The sequence below is a fragment of the Varroa destructor genome, unplaced genomic scaffold, assembly GCF_002443255.2.
Source record: "Varroa destructor unplaced genomic scaffold, Vdes_3.0 BEIS01000007.1, whole genome shotgun sequence".
Lineage (NCBI taxonomy): Eukaryota > Metazoa > Arthropoda > Arachnida > Mesostigmata > Varroidae > Varroa > Varroa destructor.
In genome coordinates this window covers 28,899,824-28,927,072 of record NW_019211460.1, presented here as the reverse complement: position 1 = coordinate 28,927,072, position 27,249 = coordinate 28,899,824, and the positions used below count along the sequence as shown (strand labels likewise).

The 27,249-nt window shown below is 40.0% G+C and overlaps 1 protein-coding gene and 1 long non-coding RNA gene across 10 annotated transcripts in view; one reads left to right on the top strand and one right to left on the bottom strand.

Annotated features, from left to right (window-relative positions):
* The window catches only part of LOC111253828 (uncharacterized), a 62,914-nt gene that overhangs the window by 30,441 nt on the left and 5,224 nt on the right, over window positions 1-27,249 (bottom strand). For 7 of the 9 annotated variants that reach the window (XR_015317971.1, XR_015317973.1, XM_086976139.1 and 4 more), the window contains 3 exons: window positions 18,725-27,154; window positions 13,306-13,547; window positions 5,271-5,412 (listed from right to left, as the gene is read on the bottom strand). Coding sequence is in view for 5 of the 9 variants with exons in the window: in XM_086976139.1 (XP_086832265.1) it covers window positions 5,271-5,371 (101 nt within the window). In the remaining 4 variants the exon portion in view is untranslated. Of the gene's footprint in view, window positions 1-5,270; window positions 5,413-8,535; window positions 8,793-13,305; window positions 13,548-18,724; window positions 27,155-27,249 lie in introns of those variants that run through there. The other 2 variants (XR_015317972.1, XR_002674829.2) reach the window with 2 other exon arrangements.
* LOC147754544 (uncharacterized) lies at window positions 10,559-14,018 on the top strand. The gene is made up of 2 exons (XR_015317974.1): window positions 10,559-12,277; window positions 13,679-14,018. It is a non-coding gene; the product is annotated as an uncharacterized LOC147754544 (long non-coding RNA).

The window sequence follows — 27,249 nt, the reverse complement described above, 5'->3', positions numbered from 1 at the left end:
ACATCATCTATGTAGCTAAGCTTAAATGCTGATTGTCGAGATTAAAACCGTCTAGACAAGCAGAATGAATAGTCTTTACTTAGAAATGACATGGGGGCAAACGGGCCCGCCTTTGTAACTCTATCGATGGTTGAAATATCAATGGCCTCTTGAACCAGCTGGTTCTAGTCGGTGTCGCTTAGTAACCTACTGCCGATTTTTTCTCGTGAAGCCCATGCCATGTCAGAACGGAAGTTAATAGGCTTAGTAATTGCGACAATCCGCCTAATACTTTTAAGCCTTTTGTGGCTTCACAGTGACGTATATGTACATCAGTAGCGAACAAGACCAGCCGATGTCAGTCGAACGTGTTTACCTTCATTCGATATACGAAATTCTTAGTTTCTTCACCGTGCGCGCCTCATGATAGGGTCACTGTACTCACGGTAGACTCAGCACAGTCGGAAACCATCACATGCATAGATATGGAATGAATGCTAAAAAAATGGAATAGCTAAGTTAGTAATTGTTTCGATTTAGGTGGTTTGTATATGTTGTGGGCTTACAAAATGCCCCCAGTAACTACGTAGAAATATCGATCGACTCGTGTGTCGACGTTCGGCGCAGGCAAAGTGCAAAATAATGAGAAGATACCACTACGGCAAGCTTTACCAGATTTGACAGAGAGATTTCGCTCCGGCCAATGATCTGAAGGCGGTCGCGTAGTCGCTAAAAATGCTGCTAAAATATTGTCACTAAAAAGTGGCACGGAACTATCGATAGCGTTCCGGCGGCAGTTTAGCAGAGGCACCTGATAAAGCAGTACGCTGCGATTGTGATGCATGGAGAGTATGGGTCCCCAACAGATATTGGCACCGATAGAAAAGACACCATAGACCTATAATAGGAGATAAGATGGCAATACTTCGTAGATACACCGGCAGCAGAGTTCGTATTAGACTAATCTGTAACACTCTGCATTACCCACCAATAAATAATTTTGTTGTTTTCGACTACTGCTTTTTAAAATAATTTTTGGCTATCGGATTTAAACTAAACAGGCTGGTGAGAAGCAAAACGTTACTTAGAGCTTGAACGCAATCGGTAAATCTAATATACGAATACTATACTTAGATATAAAAATTATATAATCTGTCCTCGTCTATTTGTTTCAGTTGTGGCCGTCTTGCTTCACTTGTTAATTAAATCATCTGATCCGGCTGCCATCTTCGCAGAGCGTAACTACTAAATCTGAAAACCGATAAGCTATATGGATGGATGAGGACAATCTTTTGTGCCTGCGTTGACCGGGCCCGAACAGCAGGCACCTTCGGGTTGTGTATTTCCTAAAATACGCATAATCTACCCGTTACAAAACTGACAACAATCGGTTCGAAGAGGAGCCGATCAAACATCGCAAAACTCATTTTTTCGCTTTGTACGACAAGGCTAAAGTGGTAATATCTCACAGGACCCCAAGATACCACCGGCCGCGTAAAATAATGACGGAATGCATCTACGGTCGCTGTACACATCAGTATTACGACAAATATATAAACACACAAGTATCTATCAAGTGAGCGCTCTGAAGTTAGTGATAGAAAATTGACACTGGGTAGGAGGGGGAATGGGGGCTGCATGAGGCAGGCACTATTCGAGAGTGACACGTTCTTTTCTATCAGTAGAACACTGGTTTAAAGTCTCAATTCTCTTGCAGCTTCAAAACTTTCTAAATTAATTGAAATTTGTGTTAGGGGACCTTTTCTTTGGTTTAGAAGGTTAGCGAATTACGAACGTTTAGTGTTACTGAAAAGTTTACTGTTTGAAAAGCAATACGCTCTATTTTTGATAAGAGTCGTTACCTTACGCTAAACGACATGACCCTCCATTCATGGAAGGCATACAGGTTATCGCGTTTCGGACATGTATAGCGTCGGATAGGGTCGATTCCAATTCTACAACAAAATGTCGAGAGCCAGGTAGCATTAAAGTACAATTGAACTCTGTTTATCAATTTCAATTAGGACTTCGTGGCTTCGCACACGTTATGCTACATGTCATTGCTGCCTACAATATGTTACATGTGATTGCATTCATTCATCTACATGCCGGCATTACATTGCCAATGATCATGATCATAGGTCGAAATTTATCCTGAGTAGTTACGATAATAATCCATAACGATGATAATTATTTCGGCGTGCTGCGATCAAATTAGTATTGAACAGTCGTACGTACTGTGTCTCTCAATTTTGGAACGAGATGCAACTCGTGGATGGCTACCTGGACCCCACATTGCATTGCAAAACTTAGTGTTAGGACCTATAATACACGCAACATAATTTTTTGACCTGTCTAACTGTGCAGCAAGTAATTTAAAAAAAAAAATTAACTTCCTTAGCTTAGCAATTACAGACTTTTTTCACGAAGTCATTAGTGGACCGCGTAGCCCCACAAAATCTGGTCCACAAAATCCCACTATGTAGGACCATGCGAATCAATCAATGGCTAGCGTTAAGCATAGTTTTGCTCCATAGAGCCCCACATATGTATATAGATATATGGCTATCTTTGATGTGTCCCTTCGAATCAAAACAAGCTACATACAACAAGCAGGCTTCGGTTTTTAACTGCTACTCTCGTTTAGCCCTCTACTGTCTTACATTGATCATTGGCGCTGTTTCTCTCGAAATTTCTCAGTAGTCAGAGTCACACGTTGACTGAGATCTTTCCCGCGCTTCATCACGTTGGCAGTATTCTCTAATTATTAGCATTTTTCAATACCCCATTCGTAGGACAGTTTCCTGTGTACCCAAAACGCTGTCGCGAACACGATCATAAAGATTGCCCACGAACTACATGCTCGTGCATGACGTTCACGAGGGCACAGGTAACTTGAGGTAGGCCTAACTTACTGCTGGTGAGCTGTTTCGGGGAGTCTAACGCATTGTCATACAACATCAGGTGGCAGGAAGTTTGAAATGGCGACATTGCTGAATTTCATATATATATATTGATTGCACAAACTTGGATTATACATGGAAATAGGAACGCATCAGAGGTACTAGCGTTCGCAAATTGGGCACCGCAAATAAAAGCCGATAGAGTTTAACAAAGTGGCTACTGAAAGTTTATAGTATCATAGTTATAAAAACACACCCAGTTATAATTTGCTTCTCGGCTTTTACTCAACCCTCACACATAGGCCCATTTACAGATAGGCAAGCAAACAGAATTACCCATTGCGATACCACAACAGACAGGATCGCTCTGCCATTGAAACGACAAAGAACGTATTACTTCGTGTGCCACGATGACTCGCGTGTCGGCAATGCGACCGCGTCCGCGAAACTTTAGATAACAATCCTCTGCTTTGACCGGGGAAGTTCCGGCGACTGCGCCAGTTATTGTTAAATACGCTATATTGTTAAATAAAATAAATTAATACGACGTTACTAATGGGTCAGTACAATGAAACAGCAAATAGAGTGCGATGGAACATGTTTAGTGTCTTGTCTACACAATGATACAATGAGGAAAGCAGAAGCAAATTCTTCTTTTACGGCATAATGGATGATTTATCTGTAGATAATGAAATGATCTGTTTGTACTGTTGGATCATAAATCTCTCCGAGCATAAGTAACTGAAAAGATTCATTTGAAGTGATACCATGAATTTATGTGAGCCTCGTCTATAAATAGACTCAATGACTGGCGATATATTTTCTGTCTTTTCCTTCATGAAATATATTATTTCCTGTTAACTTGCAGAGTAGACCTTCTAGGACGTTACCGTGAGGTCGAGTCTCTGTTTTTGAAGCACTGAATTCAAACTGCCACTTTAGTACAACCAATACGATATTAAAGAGAACGGATAATCTTGAAAAATGTTATTCGAGCGCCTCTACGCACGGCGTCTCGCCGTTAATTGTAACTATTACTGAATCCGTTCAGCGCCGGAATAGTTTTAATTGTAGGACGTTAAAATCGAAGCCATATTGGCGTAGACAAACCGATATCTCTACCATGGTTGTTTATTTACATAAGGATGCGCATTATTGTACATTTTGAGGTTGAACTTACCTGATACAACTTATCGTCTGAACAATAATTCCAATTAGTTGACAGTGGAATTACTACAAAGTCACCATCCTCGACCAACCACCCGTGTCGATGTGTGTTAGCGTGCCACGCAATAATACTCCAGCAATTCATAGCTGGCAATGCTTACGAAGCTATTTGCAAATAACCCTTGCTTTTCTTTGGCTGCTGCCATTCCTCGAAATCGAAGAAAGGATGTCAGATACGTATAACTGGGCAGGTCTGTTCGACCCGGCCGAATCAAACGCGGCTCAAGATGGACGAAAATAGCGAAATTATCCGATATGCGTATAGAACGGCTGTTGTCAGTTTACGCTGTAGCACTGTTTTTTAGATCTAGCAGAATAAACATCTGATTGAACTGCCCAAAGTTTCGAATCAATAATTACAAAAACAAAATAGAAATAAGCTCTAACAGTAGCCAATCACTGGCTCCGAAGCTGAACTGGAACTAGTCGGGTCCTCAAGAATAGGGCATCTCGTTTTTTATAGTTAGCCTTTGCTTACATGGAAAACTGGCAATTTTTTTTTTCCATTTCTTTTCCCATTTCTATATAATGATCATATTGTAATCGTATATTTTACTAACTACTTGAGATGAGCAACTTCCGTTTCTCTGCCGAAATAAATCGTTTTACATTACCAAAACAATATTAAGAAACGAAACAGTTCAACGGTCATTGTGTAACGTTTCATTAGACCTGCAGTTTGGAGTTCCTTTATCTGCTGATAGCCCAAAAAGCTCTTCGTTTTACTAGGGAGACAAAGCAGACAATGTTATAAATAAGATAATTTTCAACTAGATTAAGCAAAAAAAAACGTTTAAATAGTCTAAATAGTTAGAAGTCAGCGTTTTTATGCGTAGAATGAGGAGCCTGAACAATGGCCAAAAAGTTTTTTTATGCTTTCGAGAAGCTTTGTTAGTGCTCTTCAAATTGTCTTTCACTCGATGTTTTAGTCGTAGTGTTGGCTTTATCTTATCTCAGTTTCAATTTGTTCATATCTTTTATTCTCCTTTCTTATCCTTTTTTATCTTAATTAGTCCTTTTTTATGTTGGGTATGATTTTTGTGGTGTCAAAGTTGTCATCACATCGACGAACTATAGGCCATGCTCACTACGTATATTTAGGCAAAACAATTTTAGGGGAGGATTTGTAGGGAAAATTGGCAACGGCTTGTATGAACCTACCTGAGCTCTACAATGGATGTGCGTGATACACGTTTGTTGTAATCAGAGCCCGTTCCAGCTGGATAAACGAAGGATTCAGGAGTAAGTCCGGAGCCAGTCATTGCATTAGCCCTGGTCTGAGTGCGGTACGTGTTTTAACAAACTGAAACGCGAACGTAAGTACAACATTAGTTATCAGTTGCCTCTTACAGGAACAACTTAAGCCGGTACAAAGCCGGTATATATATATAATTCTGTTATATATATAATACATTCAGTTCCGTAGGAATTAAAGTTGATTTGATCTATGCAGTTTTAAGAGATTATCGCGTTCTTCATAGCTAATATCGTTAAGCCATTCGGAAGTCTCTCACCTATTGGTTACCATATTAGCTGTGCGCATCATCTACGCGTAGCATCATTAGCTAAGCTCTAAGCACGTTTCAGTGAGGGCGCTCAACTGTAGTTAAAACTTCATTGATCACTTGAAGGGTGCATGTTAATATATTCGCAGGGGGTTATCGGCACGAACAGACTATGCAAAATTAATTTTAAGCCTAGGAGTCTTAGAACCTATATTGACAAGAAAGTGTACATCTTAAGGGTGTGTAAGTGTTCTTCGCTTAGAACTAGTCCAATTTTCGGCCATTCTAGTTATGAACATGAGAAACATACAACTTGAAAAATCCCAACAAGCACCTAGAATATATTTATTTTCTTGTCTGTATACTATAAATAGTTCGCATACAATATAGAGAAATTTCCCCGACACACTGATATGAGTTTTATAGATGATGTGTTTCGTTCAGGTGTTGCAACTGTTTCTCATCACGGATGTTGGTTTTACCTAAAGCTTTACATAAATAACACCGTTAAGTTAAACGAGAGATTCAGTGACTATAAAGGTTGCACTAACGGTGCCCGGACGGCCCATTTTTAATCGATCGTTTTCCGTTTTAGACAGAACAGTTCGAATCAGGTGCCGGGCCGCGCTCCACACATTGAATCGGCCCGCGCTGGAGAAATAGTGTGGCTGACTTGTGCAATAATAGGACAAGGCTCGATAAGAGAGACAAATAATAGCGGTCTAATCGTTAGGCAAGCAGAGTCTCTGTAACGTGATAGAGACACATTTTTCATCAACATAGTCCTTCTAGACCTTCATAGCCACGTAAATCATAATCAAAAATAATGCATTTCTTAATATTCTTATTATTTGTCAACAGAGTTACGTAGTTTACGTACTCGATGCCAGTCGTCGTTTTGGTATACTTATACATAGCACTAGAAGAGGTTGCTGCGTTTCCCTAAATACCGTGCACTGCCCTTTCATGGATTTTAGCTGGCGCAGTCGGTAAATAGCCATTCCGCCTTTCCTCCAACGATCATCGGGCCGCTCGAGTCCCATTGGCCGACGTATGTATATCTACATCCAAATATTGTTCTCGCGAACCCAATAATAACAGTGACACCTATATATAACCTAACCTATGTGGGTATGGCTGGCATAGCTGTACTGATGGAGTGCAATTCTATTTCTACAACAATAGTATCAGTTTCAGAAACCCATAATGCTACGCTACTTATCTTTAATATCATGCTCGTGACTTACGACGGAATTTACCTACTTCCCTGAGACATGTCTATTAGGCCATACAGATCAAGAACGGCCCAGTGTAGTCCTTCGCTGCAATAAATGCGTGCTCAGAATTAATTGAATATAAGGGTTCTGTCAACTCACTATTTCATTCTTGAACCTATTTTGAATTCTAAATAGATCGCTAGTAGGACAAATAAACGAGCTGAATTATACTAATTAATATAATCAGTTAGAGTTAGACATATTTCGAGCGTACCGAAAACGAAAACGGCATCCATTCACTAGGATATTAGTAACCATTTTTTTTTTCCTATAGGTTATGTTGTTACCCTTGAACATCACAACTTCAAGTGAAGTGTTCCAGGACAATGTTTGTGAAGACGTTTCTTTATTATTATTATTATTTATAATCTATGTATTTATACATAAAATTCATGCTTATTTTCACCATCCGTGGGTGTTTTTCATCCGCCCAGGAACCACCGCTACGTAAGACGGGCCCATAATTGCTTCAAACGATCTAAGCTTTGTTTGAAACTCGCCAATGACGAAATAAAAAAAGTAAGATTCACTCCAAGGCATCCTTTTAGCTCGAGGTCATTTTATTCTTACAAAGTTTCCATCGAGAATATTGCAAAGCAGTTGTAGAACAAGTACTTTTAAAATGTACCAATAACTTTAGTCAATAATTCGTAATTAACTGAATATTGTAGAAAAATTTCAACTTTTAGGGGATTTTAAGACCTCAGGGCCTCGCTCTGAACGCTATCAAGTGTGAAGCACATTAGTAATTCAGAAAAAGGAATAATCCATAACATACAGAAAGATTAAGCGGACAAAAAAAAAGCCACGTGTTTTGTAAATGATGAGCCATTTTTTGGCCAGAGCAAAGGATATTGTTGGAATCTCTGGGTGCCGCTGAGCGAACTGATTACTCGGGAAAATTCAGATCCAACGGGCGAAACATGATTCCCAGTTTTGACGTCGTCGATCTATAATTACGAAGCATAGGCCAGAGGTTTGAACGATTGTCAGTACAAAGTAAATTCTCTCGGTTAAGCGATAGAGGCGATTAACCCCACGCCACGTTTGTCACGAATATCAATTGTGGAAAATTTCGAAAATCACCCTTGCCGATACAAAATTAACCGTCCATCGCTAACAAACGACATTTCAAGCATGCCGGGTGACCCCTGCACTTCAACGGCCATTGTTACACAATAAAACTTAGTTAAAAATGGGTAAACGAAGCTGACCCCAATAGACCACGTCAAATCACAGGACGCTGCATGCTTCCCATGGCAACGTATGACGACACCGGACAAAGCCGAGCCGTGGTCGAGTGAATTAAATTTAACATTAAAAAATATTCTCTGTGTCCTGAGACACTATGAGTTGTCCGAAGACCGAGACAGAACCGCGATGCATTACCAAGTCAATGATGTATAGCTATGATAGAACTTCGATGCTGGATTAATCTTTCCCACGGGGTACAAATCTAGACACAGCGTGTCGACACCATCTGAAAATGGGCTATAATAGAAAAAAAAAACGATAGGAGCTTTACACATAAAACGACCTTTTACTGTGTAAAATCCTACATGTCAGTTGAAGTTCTTTACCATACCAAGCGGATATGGATTAGTTGGTTAACGCAGTTGATATTTTGGGACGCTATCCGCCTACCTGCTTCGTAACTGGGTTCCATTTTAATTTTTAGTGGGCTTTCTCGCTTAGCCATTTCGTCACATTAACATTCACGATCTGATCGTCCAGGACGCTCGGACACTGCAAACGTGAACACATTCCGCCGTTGGCAGTATTCATTAACGTAGCAGTAGTAATCTGATGGGTAACTACAACAGCGTTCTGCCAAAATCATTGCTGTTAACTGGGACTAACCTATGATTAGAGCCCGTGATCCCGTGAGGGGCCACTATGCGTATCTAATCTCGTCTCGCGCATTAATCCGCCGTTGCCTTCGCCTTCCCGAACGACCGTATTCGTTTTCCTCTTGCCAGTTGGCAACGGCGGTTGAATAGTAGTAGTGATAATAATATTATAGCATTTAGCAATTATAATCACAAGGCAGGGCTGAATAGATTACGTCCGACATGGGCCGGTATCATAGACAAAAGGGGCAAGTAACCTATTGCTGATGTAGTGGCAAGTCGAGCAATATAACCGTTATAGTGCCCGAATAGCGTAAAAGGAAACGGTTATGAATGTACCGATGCACGTATAAACAGAAAACACTGAGTGTCGATTGTATGAGCGAAACGATCAGCATAATTATCATTACCGTATGATGTCATAGCTTGTGATTGTACTATCAGTGTTTTGGTAACGAGGCCTAAACAAACACTGTGAAATTAAGACGGCGCACCCAACACGCAGTGGAATCTATCTTTGAGTGATAAGGTAGCTTTTGTTGTTCTTTTTGCTGCACCAAAAAGTCTTCAATGATTTAACCGACGATTTGGCGCACTGGTCATGCACAGCCTTCAGCATGGCATATCCTATTCCATCAGAGCCATATGGGTTCGCGTGATTCTGCATACGATATTGCCAGCGAACTGATAATATAATGCCTCCCTTCAACAACGCTTCCTTACTCGGCGGGCTGATTAATATATAAATCATGCAGTTAGTTTATTCGTACTATTGAAGGACCGTCAATGCTGACACCGGCTTGTTATGGGTAAATTTTCTCATAGCAGCTGAACGTTTTCTGTTAATTAATTACTTGAAAAACTGATGATTGGCACTCAGTCAGGTCGAAATCATATTACCTAACGTCACCTGAGGGCTGAAGTCGAGCCTTTTTGATTTCGATATATGATTCGCAAAATCACCTATAGTTTTGGGACAATTGTGTCCTCTTGAGCATTCGTTAGACAAGATTATGTTAAATACATAAACACCACAGAACCGTATCAGTTGCTGTTTCTATTAGTATGTTTGTATATGGTTTCTAAGTAATTATTTTAATTTTCGTGTTGATACTGACGAGTTATTATCGTTTTTAGCATTGCTTCAATTCGAAAGTCCAGAGGGTAAATATCCAAACCTCCGCAAATCATTTTGGCTTACCATTCTTGTATTATGCAAACGCATTTTCTTAACTAATTTAGCGGGAGGCGACGAGGTAAAAGCCTTGCTTGGTGACATGATGCGATCCAGAGGAGAAAAACACTTTTAAAAATAACTGACCTCTGGTTCAGTAATACCCTTTCTGACTACATCATGTATTTTCAATATATCAAAACACCGGATAAGCTAAACATGTGCAGTGATTAACAAGAGTTTGAAGTAATACTTCGATATGCATAGTAAGTTTTCACATAAAAAATCTAAAGTGACCTGTTTCAGCAGCTAGTAACATTCATCCTGTTCGCGTTATAGTAATTACAACTTGAACTTAGACCAGGTCAATTCAATACGGAATTACGTGTCAAAGCCTCCGTTAGCATATTGTATGTCATATAATAAATAGCATAATTAATCGAACGTAGTTTGCTGAACCTGGTCGTTCTTTTACGTTCTCTTTTTTCGCCTTTTTTTTTTGTTAAAAATCCGTTTTACTTCCGGTTTTACATAGACATTTGACGACCAAACTATTAGCTCAGGTAAACTCTAAAAAAAAAAAAAAGAAATAATAAGTTTCTGTAATTACAGTATACTTAGCCAAATTTAGGAAATAAAAAAGTCTGTTGCAGTTTAACCGTTGACCCATTCTTCTAGCGTCGCCTTATTGAATTTACAGTTTCTTAGCGTATTTTCTAATTAAAGTTATCCGTGTTTGAACAAACCCCCTAAAAGCGGCAGCGGCGAGAGTATACGGGGTCACGCGGTCGGGCACTCTTCTTGCTCAATCATGCATGAAATTTCATTTTCTCTCTCCACAATGCTGTTGTCTGTCATCTACTCTTGTGCGCGCCAAGCTTGCGTTGGCAATCTAAACCAGGAGCCATCTGTCAAGAAAAATACGACATTTTCTCTCCATACGGTGCAAAAGTACTATCTAGTTGCAAATAGTACCCTGCATTGCACCATCGTCCAATAGAGTTCCGGCGTTTGAGTTTGCCTATTTCTATGCTTTTTTCATGATTCTATTCCCACCCCATGGGATGCTGACAGACGTATGCTTATGCGTTGTGTTTAAGTTTATTAATTTCTACAACAGGGGCCTGCGTTGAAAACACAAAAGTAAAAAACATAGCAACAGCAAAATCGTTATTCCATCTACGTCCGACTAAGGTTGAAGCAATAGAGACAAATTTAATAATGGTTAGCGAATCTTTTGAGCAGATACACGTCCCTATGACTATAACGACATGCGGTATTGATCTATGTAAAATGGGTGCAGTACCGGCCATTGAACTTGGTGCATACTTAACGCTTTGAAATACCTTACTGGCCGAGAACGATCGTCGCGGAAGGGATCACTCTCAATTGGTCTTACGGGTGCATTCGGTTGCTCATAGGTTAACTTCCCCCGAGCCTTATTATAAAGATATGTTGAGGACAGCAGCCTTAGGGTTCGCAAGGAAACCATGCCACAAGGCATGGGCCACCGTTTCTTTTGTGTATTTTCTGCGCACTGAAGGCACAGGCCGCTCATTTGAGATATCTAAAAATTTGCGACCTAGCCATCATCGTACATGAAGGAATGTATTAGCAACCTTAAAAGGTAGAGAGAATTGTGACCATGACCTGCTAACACCGGTTACGGCCACGGAGAAAGCTGATAAAGTATATGTCTTATTTTAGTGGACAAATTATGGTTAAAAGTACAACATTTTGTAGTGGCTGGCTGAAACATGCCTTTGTAAATAAGGACACACGCCTTTCAAACAACATTTCCCAACCCTAGAATTTTCTTCGCTAGCTATAAATATTGCAGAAAGCAGTAATTAGAATAAAGCTGATCTTGTAACGCTATTGTTCGCGAAAGTCTCACAATGCAGCTAAACAGCATCTTCAATAGCTATCAGATAATGGCCTGTTCTCAATGAAAGGTCGACCTTGGGAAATTAAGTTCAGCTAGCATTGCCTACAGCTGTCTCCGCTGGGCGTCTGCCTACAAAAACAAGTGGAATTCTGTATTATCGTCTCTGGTTGAATTATACGGTGAGCAATTCGTTTTTTGCTTGGACACGCAGTCTACCTAAGGCAGTCTTTTCCGTCAAAGATTCTCGTCTTTTGATACCCAGTGCTTTTCGCTTGAGATAATAATACAACGCTATAACTATTAAAATGAAATATAAAACCCAGGAAAATCGTAGAGACCTCCGAGGCATGTTCGTTTTACGTAGCCACCGTCATAATGGCCTTAAGACACAGGACAGGCCGTCCGATACTGAATCTCCGGCTTTGAGAGATAAATGACACTCGCTTCTTAGCAGCACGAGCATCGTCCAACGGCGTAAGTCTTTTGCCATACAATATTACCTAGAATGACTGTTTAGATTACGCCGGAAGACTTATGTGTGCTATTACACTCCTATTATATTGCGTTGTCCAGAGCCTTTAAAGCATATAGGGTAGAACAACGATCGTTTGCTAAATGTGCGCCCTTTCATTATTCATAGAGTAAGGACAGTGCTTAGGAAGCTTATCAACAGCTGTGTATTTATGAGCTACTTTAACACCGCTAATTTCGTTATCGATTACTTGTCTCAAAGAATCGACAAAAAGATACCCTTCTCCAGCTATTGTCATCTTTAAAATATCACACGCACCTAAATACAAAAGAACCCGCGATAATATACAACTCTACTCTAGGCCATGACTGAAGCATAGCGGTGAGGCTTTTCACAGAACCAGGCTATCTGGCCGCGTGAACCTTTTTTGTTTTTGGCCAATATATCGTAATCACTAGTTCCTGGATATCGGTTACGTGGAAAACGCGAATTTACTTTGTTCATTCAATAAGTAATAAAGATCACCGCTATATAAATTATTATTTAGTGTAAAATATATCATTTGCTAGAAAAAAAATTGTCACATGTGCTTTGCACTATAACATTAACGGTTTTCTATATTTTATATTATGCGAGAATGCAGATGGGTGTAGTCGTTGTGGGAGTACATATTCCTTTTTTGTGTTCAAAGTTAGGTAGTTAAGCCTTAAGTCAATGACCTTATCGCACAGGTGGGGCCACACCGATCGCATATGCATGTTTGCCTATTTTCCTGTTTCACCATCTACATTTGAGGGTAGTATTTAGCAAATGCATTGATCAGAAACCTTCGCAATTTAGGACGTAATCTCTACTACGGAAATCTATATCTTAGCATCTCTATCTCAGATTGAGAATTTAACTTAAGCGAACTGGATGGCACAATTTGCCTCAAGGACCGTTCGTGTATATCAGTGATCTATTGTGACATGCTGTCCCTTCTAGAGGCAAAAGTTTGGCTATCTATTACCAATTGCAATGTCTTGCTAACCATTAGGGCTTCGTTGGCTAATACTTTTAGAGTTGAGTACTTCGAGACCTGCGTTTTAACGAAGAGACGTGGGTAAACGGATCAATTTATTTGCGTCGATGTTCCTTTCAACTAAGGCTGCGTACAAATTGCGATTTCTATGAAATCGTTTCGTAGGGTCTTCGTTATACTTCTTCCGAGTCGTGATTGGTTTTCGGTTGTTGATACCTGGTACTGAAAGCCTCGCGAGGTTCCGTCGTGCCCTAAATACGAAAAAAATTAGAAAATAGACCATGGAATTAGAAAATAGAGCTTTTTAAGGTTAGGAGCCTAGCTGCTTGGTAGAGTATCGTGCAAAGATAGAAATTCGTACCGGACTCATTTTTATTTACAGCCATCTGCTATGTAGTAAAGCGTGGGAAATGCGTCATCGATAAGAATGGAAAACCGTATCAGTAACCAAGCTACTCTACAAATCTGCTGCAGTCACGTACGCCTCTATGAAAAACCTTGCGAGTTTTGCAAAATATATCACTCTAAAGAAACATTACTTCTGTCTCTCATCGAACACAAAATGGAGTGGTTACTTACGCAAAAAAATAACCGACATATGATGTCTACTAAATGACCAAACAGCACATTCAGATTGGTGATTCTGCGGACGGTTCGCTCTCGCGGATACGGAATAAATGAGGTTAAATAAACGATCTTTCCACGGCGAATATTTATAAGCATTTTTGCCTTTTTCGTTAGGAAAGGAGTAGCAACGCCCACATCACCACCAAAGCACCATAAGAGGGTTCCCTATTACCATTGTGTAATAGATGTCACAAATGGATATCTCTGATCGAATCCGGTTGCGGCCGCTGCTACTCCTGGACCATGAACGTTTGCGACTCTGAACGTGCTAGACACGTAGTTATCTAGCAATCGACCAAAGTAGGGCCGATAAGGAGGCCAAAATATTGCCCACAAACCTACAATAAAGAGAAACATTTATCATTGAACTGAGCTACCAAACAGAACCCTGAATTGCTTTCTATTACTTCCCTAGCATACCATTTGCTTTTCGCTTTTTATAATACAGGTGAACGTGTATATAGGGGATCGTGAACACCGAGAAGATACTATAGACTTTGATCGGACGTAGTGATACAGCAACTGATTCAGGGAAAAATAGCATAGTTCGACCGCAGGAATTAGATAGCTTCCATCCTATTTGATAGGGATTACTTTGTCGACAGAGGAAAACGATGTTTGTGATTGATTTTTTTTCGGCAGAAGTTGAAGATGCATTACTGTGCGCCAACGGGTTGGTATCAATCGTTAGATTCACGGGCAGAGCGGGATTCTTTTCCGGACACTTAGATTTGGTTCGCCAGAATGATACCCACTCAATCTACAGCCCGTTACCATTAGGCTTTATCCCATTCCCAGCTAACTCAGATCTTCATTTGATAGAACTACGAACTGATAGGAAATCTGGAGGGCGTTTACTGGAGCACTCTGCCAGAATCACCTCGGTTAGCTTTCCCGCATTGCAGCGCGCGCCTTATCCATGTCGAATAATTGAATCTCCTCGTTCATCTAACCCACCCGATTGCGGAGAATCTGATCTGTGCGCACTATCAATGCTTTAGGCTGATTTTGCTCAGATAGTCCGCCTCATCGTCTTCACCAAGTCGTTCGAAACTGCCTTTTCCTGGGGCGTTCAAAATCCGCCTTGGTTTGAGGACTGCTCTGGATTGTATTTTATTTAATAACCGATTTAACTGCTTCCCTTTTGGTACTTTATTGCTTTTCGTGCTATAATTTCCCAGCTAGGTGTCTCCTATATACCATTTTTACCGCATCTAACAGATATTTTATATATAGCGAATCTCCGAACAGCCATCGCTTTTTATCGCCGACGTTCCGTAAGCTGAAGATCTAGTTGGCATTGTTTTGTGAAATTCCCCCACGGGTTTACTACTTCGCCACAGTATCCTCTTATATTGCATTCCCGTTGCTCTCCGAATCTTTTCAGAATCTATGAAGCTCATCTGCTTTGGGATTGCTCCTCCAGAATTAAGGCAGCGTATGCTGAATAAGCTTGAATGCTGAACAGCAGTGAATTCTGCCAAGTTTGTATTAAGAGTGTCTTGCTTCCCATAAATGACCGTTGCAGATGCAAACCAAACCAGTGCATTGAGGATATAATAGATTGAGTCGCCAACTGGAAAAGCCTTTTACGTCCTTCTTTGAGGCCCCACGTGTTTGACACGATTCTTGCGGGCACGGCTCCTGCCTTAATTAGTCTCACCACGGCTATATGGACACGGGGGTTCTCTTCAACAAATCGCTATTCTGGCCCTTCTGATTTTTCCATCCACCAAGCCGCCTCCGCAAAAGCTTTACAGCCAGCCAGCTACTTCGGTAGGTTGGCGTAATTGCAGTAATCGTAAATTGTGAGCATATGCAATCAGGTTTACATTAAAGGGAGATCTCTGAAGGTTAAGACACCGTCATCCCTCACTTTCATTGTGTCATGTTTTTCATTGTTGTGTGGCTAGAAGGGCTGTATAATATGAAAATCAACAAAGTATTTGTGCATGTCTGATATATACGAATACAAAACAAATATAAGGGTTTGTTGATTTAGTCTATTTCGTCTGCTCTGCCGTAAGCTTTTTTAGTGCGGCACGCTTGTTGAAAGGCCGGATGCGTCGATGCCATAGCTAATAATGGGCATCGTTTTAGAAGAGTAACAGTTGCAACCAGCCAACTGCTATAAATACACCTGCCTGGCTATACGAGCAGTAAATGCCCAGTGATTATACTTTGCCAATATGCTTTCTATGTATGTAACGGATCTGTAGAAGTGATGCCACATCATCGGCACCTGCCATTCAGAGCCGACGAGAAACATATGCTATATACACAGATTTTGAATACGGCTTTCCAGCTTTTTGGCTTAGTGTGGCGTCTAACTATATCTGGGGTTCGTGAAAATGCTTGGTGGTACAAGCAATGAACCTGAACGTGCGTGCACTGTTGATCCGCGCACTATAGATCAAAACATTTCACCGTGTGCAGAATAGTGCTAAATGTGCACCACGTATTTGGTATAAGCGATCGTACGTTAGCTCTTAAAGACTGAGATATTGAGGACAAGCCGGTTTGAGCAAGTAAAATATTTGTCTAGAACCGTAGGAATATGACGTGGCATTTAAATGGCTAAAGCGATAAATTGCTAGCCCCCAATGGGCTCACTCCGAGTGGGTTCGAATCCCATCTTCGTCGAGTATGCAGTTTCTAGTTATAGATATAGCAAGAACACGCATATGGTCATGAACTTTTATTTCAATTTGAACCTGTATTGCTTCGAGAGTTCGAAAGAAGATATATGTCGTCTACTGCTGTGCTTGTCGTTGGCGTAGGCTTAGTGTTTCGAAGGATCTAGTGCTCCAATGTGACGAAAGCTTATCACACATATTATGCCTTACCGTTGTTTTCCATACGCCGCGAAACTGTCTAAACGGGGTGCGGCCAAACGCTAGACGACTTTGGAGCAGATAGTTCAGAACTATGGGCAACGATAAATCTAGTAGAGGAGTTTAAACTGACCCTTTCAGAGTAAATGCAAAAAATTGTAAACGTATTTGTTGAGAATACAGTACAGGAAATACTTCTACTTGTTTCCAACAATGACCAAGCTTAGTTTCAACTAGTATCTGCGGGGAATGATGACACCAAGACGCTTTACGAACAGCCGTAGCTGCCATGTATTTTATTAATCTATATCGACATGATTATGGGACGCAAAAATAGAGTTAATTGAAGATGTGTTATTAAATTTCGTAAAACTAGGCTGGGTCGCTCCGGATAGGGCGCCCAGCAAACGATTCGTCATGTATCCTGAATGCCGGGTAAATAATTAGGTAAAATTGAAATACCATATTATATATGATAATCAGAGCATGGAGATGCTATGTAGTATACTACATAGTATTTATACGCCGTGACTGTTATCAGTAGTGAAATTTAAAATTTTTATCTTTCTATAATACTGTGCACGGTTCTATCTTTGATATCATTCGTTGGAACATATCCCCATTGGTCATTCGTACTTTAAAGGACAAGCACACTTGTATAAGAATGAACAAAAACCCACTCATAAGAACAGAGCAAAATCAGCCGTACTATATTTCCGAGTTGCGACGTGGAAAAGACAAATTTAAATTCTCAAATTTTTTGTTAATCAATGAAAAACAGATACAACAATTCGTCGATTTAAGCTATCCTGCCTGCTCTGCTGAAAGCTCTTTAGCGCTGCACATCGACTCCATGGCCATTAGTGAACGTCTTCTTAGGGTGACAGCTGTGACTAGCCAATTTATATAAATACCCCTCTAGTTTTACAAACAGGAAGTGCTCGATGACATTTTTTTGCCAACAAACTTTCTATGCTTGTTACGGACTCTTCAATCTGATACTACAACACTTACGGCTCTTGCTATTCAAAACCAAAGTCTGTCTGTGTCTAACAACTTTCTGTAGGGAGCCTTGGGCTAGTGGCTTTCCATTTGCCGATTGGTTTGCTAAACCCTCGTTGAGGTAAAGTAACTTAGATCCAAGTTCAGCCCCCTTTCCGAGAAATATCTGCTTCAATCTGTTTAACAACCAGTTCATGGTTCATAGATAAGAGGGTCGCTAAATCGGAACGGGCGAGTGAATTGTGACAAAATGCCAACTCCATTGCGGCGCATTTATGGCTTTGATGCTTCTTGCCTGTATAAGCACAAGTCGACTCAGTACCGCGGTAGTACCATTCGACAGCTGCGTGCTAAATCTAAAATTAACCGAGAACTTGAAATCACCAAGCGGGTCACTTCTAAAGTACTGCCTTTAGAGGAAAGGCAATAACAATGAAACGGTAATTACGACGGGTACTAATTGCTGATACATTTCACATCAATGTAAGGAAGGTGAGTGGAATGGCCACTCTTTATATTGGTACCTAGTGGTCGAAATTTATACACTTATCTTCCAGGCCCTATTGCCGATGTCATTTAACTACAATAGAAATCGGCGGAAACGGTCGAAATGGCTGTAGTTGCGGCGCTGCAACCTCGATCATGTGTTTAATCAAAGATGCATTATATTTCAAAGAACAAATTCGTAGTCTAGACGAAATTAGATGTGTAGATTTTTCTTTCACTTGTTATATACCAATACAGCCATACTGATTTCTCCACTCCTAAGTGAGAGCTCCAGCTTCTACAAAAAACGTTCCCTTCCCACAGCTTACAAAGTAAAACGCATTCCCTTCGAGCTAGAACACAATTGATGTGTAAACATGAACAATTCATTAGTTGTTTACTACCGGCAAAAAACAGCAGAAATACATACATAGATAGATACGTGAGCCAATGCTCACGTCTTCCTTGTCACTTTATACCTGTTTCATCAGTTTCATGGGTTTGCCTTTGCATCTTAATGCCTGCCAGCATTTTCGGCGGACAAGACGATGGCTTTTTATCTTCTTTCACGTCAATAAATCTTTTTCAAAGAACGGTTGAGCGATATGGCATTGCACCGAGGACCATCGTCCTCCATGGCATCTCCAGGACAGCGGCTGTGGGCGTGAAGCAAGGGGCAAGATCTGGAAGGAAAGACGCTGGCCAGGCACAAAGCGAGTAAGGGGTAATTGGCCCGCCATTGCGGAACGAAGAGCGGACAGCCAGTGTATAGCTGCGTAGAGAACTTTCCCGGCGCGTCGGCTGCGCAGCTGAACGGTGCTGGAAGAGTGACGTAGTGGTATACCGCTTCAGATTGCGCGGAGAAGCTCCTTTCGCTTGCCTGGTCGACCACTTCTCGGGCAGCCAGGCGTATCTAGGACGATGAAGGCGTAGCACTTGCGTTTTCTGCTAATGGTAGCGACAGGCTTAGATTATTTCGAAACGCAACCCAAAGAAAAACACGCGCAAACATGTTCTGAGAAAGTGAAAAAGGTTCTAGTAAGTTTCAAAAGTCCGAGAAAATATTAATTTTTATAGGCAGTATGTTTCCACTAACTTTGCAATATTATTATTGTTACGTTGTATAGATAAAGTCTGGTCTATTGTACATTTAAACGTAATTTTAGTACACTTTCTCCGAAATTGTCATTAATACAACGGCAGGCCGCAACTGTTTTCTATTTTTGCAACTTTTTTTTTTGTAGCAAAGCCACGATTATTCATGGGTTTAAGAAACACAGTAGCAGTAAGCATAGTTTCATTAATCTTGGCACGAAAGGACGATGAGGCAAATTTGCCGTTGCGTTGGGCGTTAACCCTACCAAGCCATGCTTAACAGCAATACGAGATGCAGAAACTTAAAACACTTACTTTAGTTCCAGTATATTCCTTTTCCGGCGGCCTAGGCTCTGAATGAATGATTACCTTAATATTGGGACATGTATGCTAATTTGGATGACAGGGTGTAATCTAGCTTGAGCAAAAAACGTGGCTCCTAAACGAATAGCGTTATTGTATTAATATCAGCTAACTATATCTCAACCGGTAGTCCTGCTTGATCTTAAATATCACTAAATTTGGGTCTTATGACAAAACTCCATAAATGCTTTCATTCGAACAGTGTTACCGACTAGTGTCCTTGACGCAAAAAAAAAGCCAGAATATTTTATAAAAATCTAGACGTATTTTGAAAACAATATAGTTAATTTCTTTCCATTAGTAGTGGTGTACACAGAATACGTGATACGGGACATAAATTCGAATAAAACCCTGTGCTAGTCCTTCGTCCTACTTTGCATTCCTCTTTTATCGCTTTGAAACTTCTGAAAAGCTCGAAGGTTCAGATCGCCGTCTTGAATGCAGGTTTGTCAAGTAACCCTGCGAAGGACCTACATGTGATTTTGACGAGACTGAACGATACTTTTATATAAAAATCTTTTCGAGGAAAAGTAAGCCATCGTTTTTTAAGCCATGATCCATCAATGATGCACACGCCCAACGATGTGGTATAAACCGCTGTCATACAACATCCTATAATATATGGCGGTCATAATACATAAACGTCGACAACATTTTTGAATTTGTATATCTTACACATGTCTACTATTTGATAATAAAATTGAAAAGTGGCTGTATAGCCTCCATTTTGGTCCCGCACTAACGCCTCCTTATGGAGAATAACCACTATCAATGGTGATCTCTTACCGACTTTAGGGATAGCGTGTCCTCGCCCGTAAACGGTAAGCCTTGGAAAGATCACGGGTCATGCTTTTCAAAAAATGTCCCTTGCAAAAGTAAGATTTTGGCATTATTATTTAATGTGGTATTCAGTATTTTTTTAGTCTTTCAAAAAAACCCTTTTTCAATGAAACATAGTACAGTTTAGCGCAGTGAGGAAATTCTTCTCAGTACGCTCGTTTGATTGTACATCAGTTGGTCCTGCCTTCTGAAGTCCCCGTCTTTGTTGATCTGCTGGGGACTATCGTTACCCAAACGCGCACCCGCGTACTTACCATTGAATCAAACCGCGTTGAGTTATTACAAACAATGCGTTCATCAACTAAGATATGGTTGCTCACCGTTTCTAATTGCACATTTTCGCTGCAAGGAAGAAACCCATTTTACCTCCCTAACCAAAGAATCCTTGTTAGTGATATCGAAGATTCTACTTAAAGCTTTAGAACAGCTGCATAATAGAAAACGAAAGTTTTAAATTGGCCTCGAAGGATGAAAGTCAGGTTCCCTTCATGTAAAATGTCTCAGATTGGAAAAATTAGTGGACGGCCAATTTGATGTCAACTATAGATTGCAATTTGAAGAAAGGCGCCGGTCTCCTCGAAATCCTAACCTCAAAAGCAGCCCTTTCACCCGTGGCCGCTACACCCTGTTTCTGAATTAGTCGTTCACTCCTAGATACCGCAGCAAGAAGAAAATTAAATCCCGAACGTTTCGATAGTTATATGTCATTGTTAGTGTAAGGTCGTTAAAATTAAGCTTAATTATATGTAAATGATAATTAATATGAATATAAGCTTACACCGGACAATATTCATCAACAACATGCAACTAGGGTACTTAGGAAACGAATACTCAATTATTTATAGCCAAAAAGGACACATATCGCATTATTATTAATTAAAATTATTATTTTGGTAAGTATAATTACCGTTATTATCATAAATCTATAAGTATAATGATTTATTTTTGACCACCTGACGCTAAAAGGTTCAAGTTCATGCGGTATTTTGTCAAGCTTAAGTTCTTCAGTCGCTCACAACAACTAGCGAGCTTGTCATCCTCTTTGCCCTGCTAAAATTCCGATAAACCTAACAAGTTATCAAATTAAAAATAAGGATTAGGATACCGTCATTATACGGTCTTTCAAAGGCCAGTTGACTTTGGCATTTGGAACAATTTGAGCTGTTGGATAGTTCTCTCTTTACCTGTTCGAATTAGTCCAAACCCGCGAAACGGTCTTCGAAACAGAAAAACGATAATGCTATTCGATTTGATGACTTTCTGCTCCGCAAGAAACTGAGAAACCCTTATCATTAGCCTTGAAACCGATTTGCCCTAGTTTTGTCCTGTTTAGAAAGTGGACCACTAAAAACAGTGTGATGCTTTATGTCAACCTATCTTATGAGAACTATACCGTTGATTGGACATCAGTATACAGATGGTGAATCTTGTTTTAGGTAGGAAATCTTGGTGACAAGCATATCAAGGTTAGTCAAATCATGCCAGGACAACTGCACTATAGGTTGGCTAGCGTTGTAATTATGTTGTAAAATCCGATGCAGAGTTAGTGATTCCGCGTTGGAATTACGCAGCTTGGCAAAACTTGCACGAGCCATAGTCATTGACATGATTGAAAAAAAAAATAGTATGTAGGTATCATAGTGCAAAATGGGACAGGATTGAATATCGTATAGAGACGGCTATCCTGGAGAGGTCATATCATGCATTTTTGATACATTGGTACATTTTGTTATATGCAACTGTTGTACTACAAAATAAGGGATAAGCTAAATCGATGGACTTTTGATTTTTCGTTAATATGACACACATTAAAGCACCCGACTCGCATCAAAATGTAGAAATCTACACGAGGTCAGAATAGAAGCGACTATCTTAAAATATGTACGTATACTGTTATAATTGTTGAGAGTAAACGTACTTTATCTATGATTGGACATTTTGCTGATTTGCAAGTGCTTAAAGTAACGAAACTATCTCCATATTATTTTCCGCAAAGACAGCTAGGAGGCATCAGGGGATTGAGAAACAAAATATGCACTTTTGGACGATATGCTTTCATGCCAAAAGATCTTTAATGAATAGCCGGACAAAGCGAACATGTTTGATGGCATCAAAGCTTTTCTAACCCAAATGCATCTCTCTGTTCATAGTAGGCTTTACTTTCTGGCTCATTTCTCGGCAGAGCTTCTAAATGTACTAGGAAGATACCCCATTCAATCTGCTATAACTTAGCTTCATCCATTGCGAGACACGAGGCCTATATATGGCAGAATGAATTTAACGGAAGCCAAGTATCCTGCTGGTGTCCTTACCTTATTTCCGCCAGCTTAGTTCTACTAAGCGTGCTAGTCCTTTTGATCTTACTGGATACGGTCGTTCCAGTGATGAACAGCAGGGATATCGTGTAAATAGGGATGCTGTTACGTGTTATATATACCATATGTGGACCATATAAGATAAGGCAGTGGCGTCAAAATGCCATCTCGATCTGGTGTAAACAGCATAAATATGGAACGCATTGCTAAATCTCATTTTAGCCACTTCCTTCCGATTAACGACGCGAACCCGACTGCTCTTATATTATTAATACCAGAATTCCTGATATAAGGGACCGACGACGTCGCCATCGTTGTTCTGTTGACAAATCGTTTTCCGTAAGCAGCCCGTACCCCTAAAGAAAGGTCAATATATATCCGATTGTTGTACGGTATACTGGGGATTATCAGCTTTGCATATAGGTCGTATCGCAACATTCATAAGGTCGAAAAGATTAGTTTAAACGGGCCTAGTCGGTTAGCTTGCGCAGGCTGGCTGGCTGGCAGGCAGGCGGCTCGATGGCGTTTCTACTCACGTAGTCGAAGGGAAGAAGCTCAGATGAAGCAGGGAAGTGCTTATCGGGGGTCCGCGACGCGGAAGAGACTGAATCAACAATGATGTATAGCTGTTACCACCATCGGAGTAAGTTCCTTTGTTTCTTACTTATGCTGGGCAGCCAGTCTACGTCAAGCTGACAGGAAGGGGCGAACATACATCACACTCATGAATTTGTTAAAGTAATTGGTGCTTCTAGACATTGTTTACATAACGCTGAAAAACACGAGTTGGCTATAGAGGTTAACATTTGAAAGCTAACGTTTATTTCTTACCCAGTCGCCGGCAAAAGACGATTGTTTTATCCATATTGCCTTCCCGTTGTGGTTGTCGGTAGCATTTAGGCACTAACGGAGATCAAGCGAAATAGCTTGGCTTTTCAATTGTCTATTCTGTGGCACAGACAATCGGGCTACAGCAAACAGGTTTAATGCTTTACTATTCTGGGTTGCGAAACTTGTCAAGAAATTAATCTACTATCTCGTGTTAGCCGTTCTTGAAATGGGAACCAGTTAGACATTAATTTCGTTCCAGATTGCGTAAAAATAGAGGAAATTTACCAGAAGTTCCAACTAGCCATAAATTCAGAGGGACGACAAAGATTCATCGTTGTGCTTTAAAGGAGCTCGCGCAGAAATGCCATTCCTTCAAAGTGAAAAAAGACATAACAGGGGCTATAAGAAGCGGCCATATTACGCTGCAGAACGACGAAGGTTAACTACCTATGAATAATGGATACCAGTCAAGAAAATGTAGTGACCATTGTAGAAATTTAGGTTAAATACGTTTTATATTTCACAGAAATACGTTAGGATGTCTTAACTGCACCATTACTATCGGAATCGTCGTTCGTTTAATTCTTGCGGGAAAGCATTTTCTGCAAAATGCTCCGCTGTTATTGTATCATTAACTATTCATGCGTGACAGTAGTTACTTCCGTCCAACTTTAAAGGATGGTCATTCTCGAAAGTGACACGTATCTCCGGAATAAGGACTGCACAAAAAACAAGCCTTCTTGGCTTACTTTCGTCAAGAACTTTTTTTAATGTTTAATTTGATGTATGTGATATAAAGTTTCGTCGATCTCCCTGTTTGCCTGTAGACTTTGATTTGATTTTGACAATTTCAGAGAAGGTCCATTTCAAACATAAAATTGCTTTGCAGTTCTGACCAAAAACGAAAGGGATCTCAGGGGTAAGATATATAGGGTTTATGTACACTTTCAAAACATTCGCAGTCTCCGGAATGACTAGGTAACGCCTGAGTATAAGTTCCTATGAAGGAATTCGATAAGAACGTTGCAAAGAAAAACATAAGATAAACAAACGAAGAATCTGACAACTAAGGTAATTTAGTGACACACAGACTTATACATGTCCTAAAATTTTTTTATAAAATATTGAGTTTTTGTAGCTAGGTGACCTTAGTGTCTTAGGTAACCTGAGTCACATCGAGCTGTCGAAAAGTTGAGACCTAATAGACGCGATTCAAGGTAGAACGCCTTGCAGATAAAAGAGATTTCTGTAAAATCCGATATAATTTCCAATTTTACTGCTACCGGGCAAAAATGAAGAAAACCTAAATGGGGAATTTGTACAGCCCGGATCTTGCACCATCATATTATGATGTTTGTTTCGGCCTCTGCAGAACCTTGTTTATGCTATTAATTTAGTTTCAATGGAGAGATGCTAAAACCACCTGTGGAAATTTTTTACTTAGAAATGGAATAATGATATTACGAAAAAAAAATAGCAGCACGTTATCGATCAAGCGGTGCATTTTTCGCTTCGTAATATTGTTTTGAAATATTAAAAAAAACTCCAATTTCGGCAAAAAACGGTTACTACTTTTCGGCAATTTGATATTAAAATGGGCATAAACATTTTACAGAATAAGTTTTTACATATTATCGTAGCCACTTTGACAGTGGGTGGCTATTGATAGTCTATATGGCATGGATTAAGGCCATTTCTCTGCAAAATAGATCGTGTCTAATGCAAATCGACCTAATTTAGCGTCGTGAGCCGTTCAAACCAGTTCAAGACATAATGATTGAAAAAAAAAAAGTCTTAATATTTGATCGTATAAAACCTTGAACAAACGCATCCCAGTACTTGATGTAGAGCAAAGAGGATAAGGTGAGTTGGGCTTTTCACTTAACGCACTGTTTTCAATAAAAAATATTATTGGGTTCCCACTGTAATAGTTATCTAGCGAGCAAAAAGCTTTGGGAGCTATCAAAAGCAGATTTACTACGAGAACGCAGTCTAGGCTTTAAGCCAAGCCTCGAGACGTTTTGTTCTGTGCTAAGAGCCAGTGGTCTGAAGCAATCTTTCCGCAACGGTCGTGTCGGATCGAAAACTCGAAATTCTTAGTCTCGGCTCAATGTACCCCAATAAAAAAAAGGAAAATACAACAGCTGTAGTATACTGGGTGACGAGCTGCACTCGAGCCTTATCAGTGGGTGAACCATAGCGATACTGAAACTAACATATAAAGGATTGAAAAGATGTTTGACAAATGTTTTCCCGCTAATTTCGATATTGCAACTTACAACTATGGCAATAAGTATAACGAAACTTTTTACAATTGCAATTGAGTTCTTCTCTCTTCGAGTATAAATTATTATAGATTAGACACCGCTGCTAACAAGAAAACACTTTTCGAAGAAGATCGTCCAATTAATTTGCGAACTCATTCATGATTCGGCCATATTTGATTGGATTTTCCTTCAGAAAACCGTTTCCTAAAACACAATTTTATTTTCAATCTTTTAAATTCTTGCGTTATCTTGGATGTTTTTGCAACTTTTCATTTTGCCTCAGCAAAAATAACTTCAAGAAACTTATTAGAAGACGCAAATCCTATCGACGTATTCAAGTCAAACGTAACCCACATGTTGGAATTATTTCATAATACATACTTTATCACAAAAAGCATTTTCTCGTTATTTCTACTCGAATTTTCAGCTAAATTCTGCGCTGAGACTCCATTGATATCCGAAACGGAAAATAGCTCTTACATAACGAATTCTAATTGAAATAGCTATAGCGGAGATTTGAAACAAGACTGATAAAAATACATTTACTTAAATGAACCAAATAAAAACCTGTCAATGGAATAGCCGAACGCAAAAATAGGCGCCAATAACTATTTTCTGACTGAAGACTGAAAACGCTCTAAAATTAATTTTACTAGCCGGTATGAGAATTGCTTGAACGTAATCCACCAAATGTATGTTATGCACTATTAATTTGAGCCGATTCTTGCGTCTAGAAAAAGGCACCGCATTGGCTCGTAAATGAGCCAGCCTCTCAATGATTTTGACAAGCGGGATTACTTCTCTTTAGGGTACAGAGCAGATACAGTTCTGTTGCTACATTGAGATGGGCTTTAGAGTTATAGTGCATGACATGTACATGTTTTCGTCATGATCTCGCTATCTCATATACGGAGTGGTCTCCTATGATTCTTAACACAAAGTATTTAAGTAAGTCCAATCACGATGAAAGATTGTCTAGTAACTGTAGATAAACACACATACACAGATGTACGTCTATTATCAAGACACGTTGCTTCTCCAGTAATAATAACGATCTTTGATGTATAGGTAGCTACGCCGTCGACGCGTACTTCGGTGGCGCGGATGTTTCAGCGTTGAGCCAAATAGACGCCGCTCCAAACGTAGATTGTAGCGCCTTGTATAGCAACCCTTGTAACCGGACAAAAGTTTGTTGTGCCTACACAAAGTGTAGGCTTTAACTGTTTTAGACTGTTAAAGTTAATCCCTTTTACGGCCGAAGCCCAACGTAGTAAGTACATAAGCGATATTTAT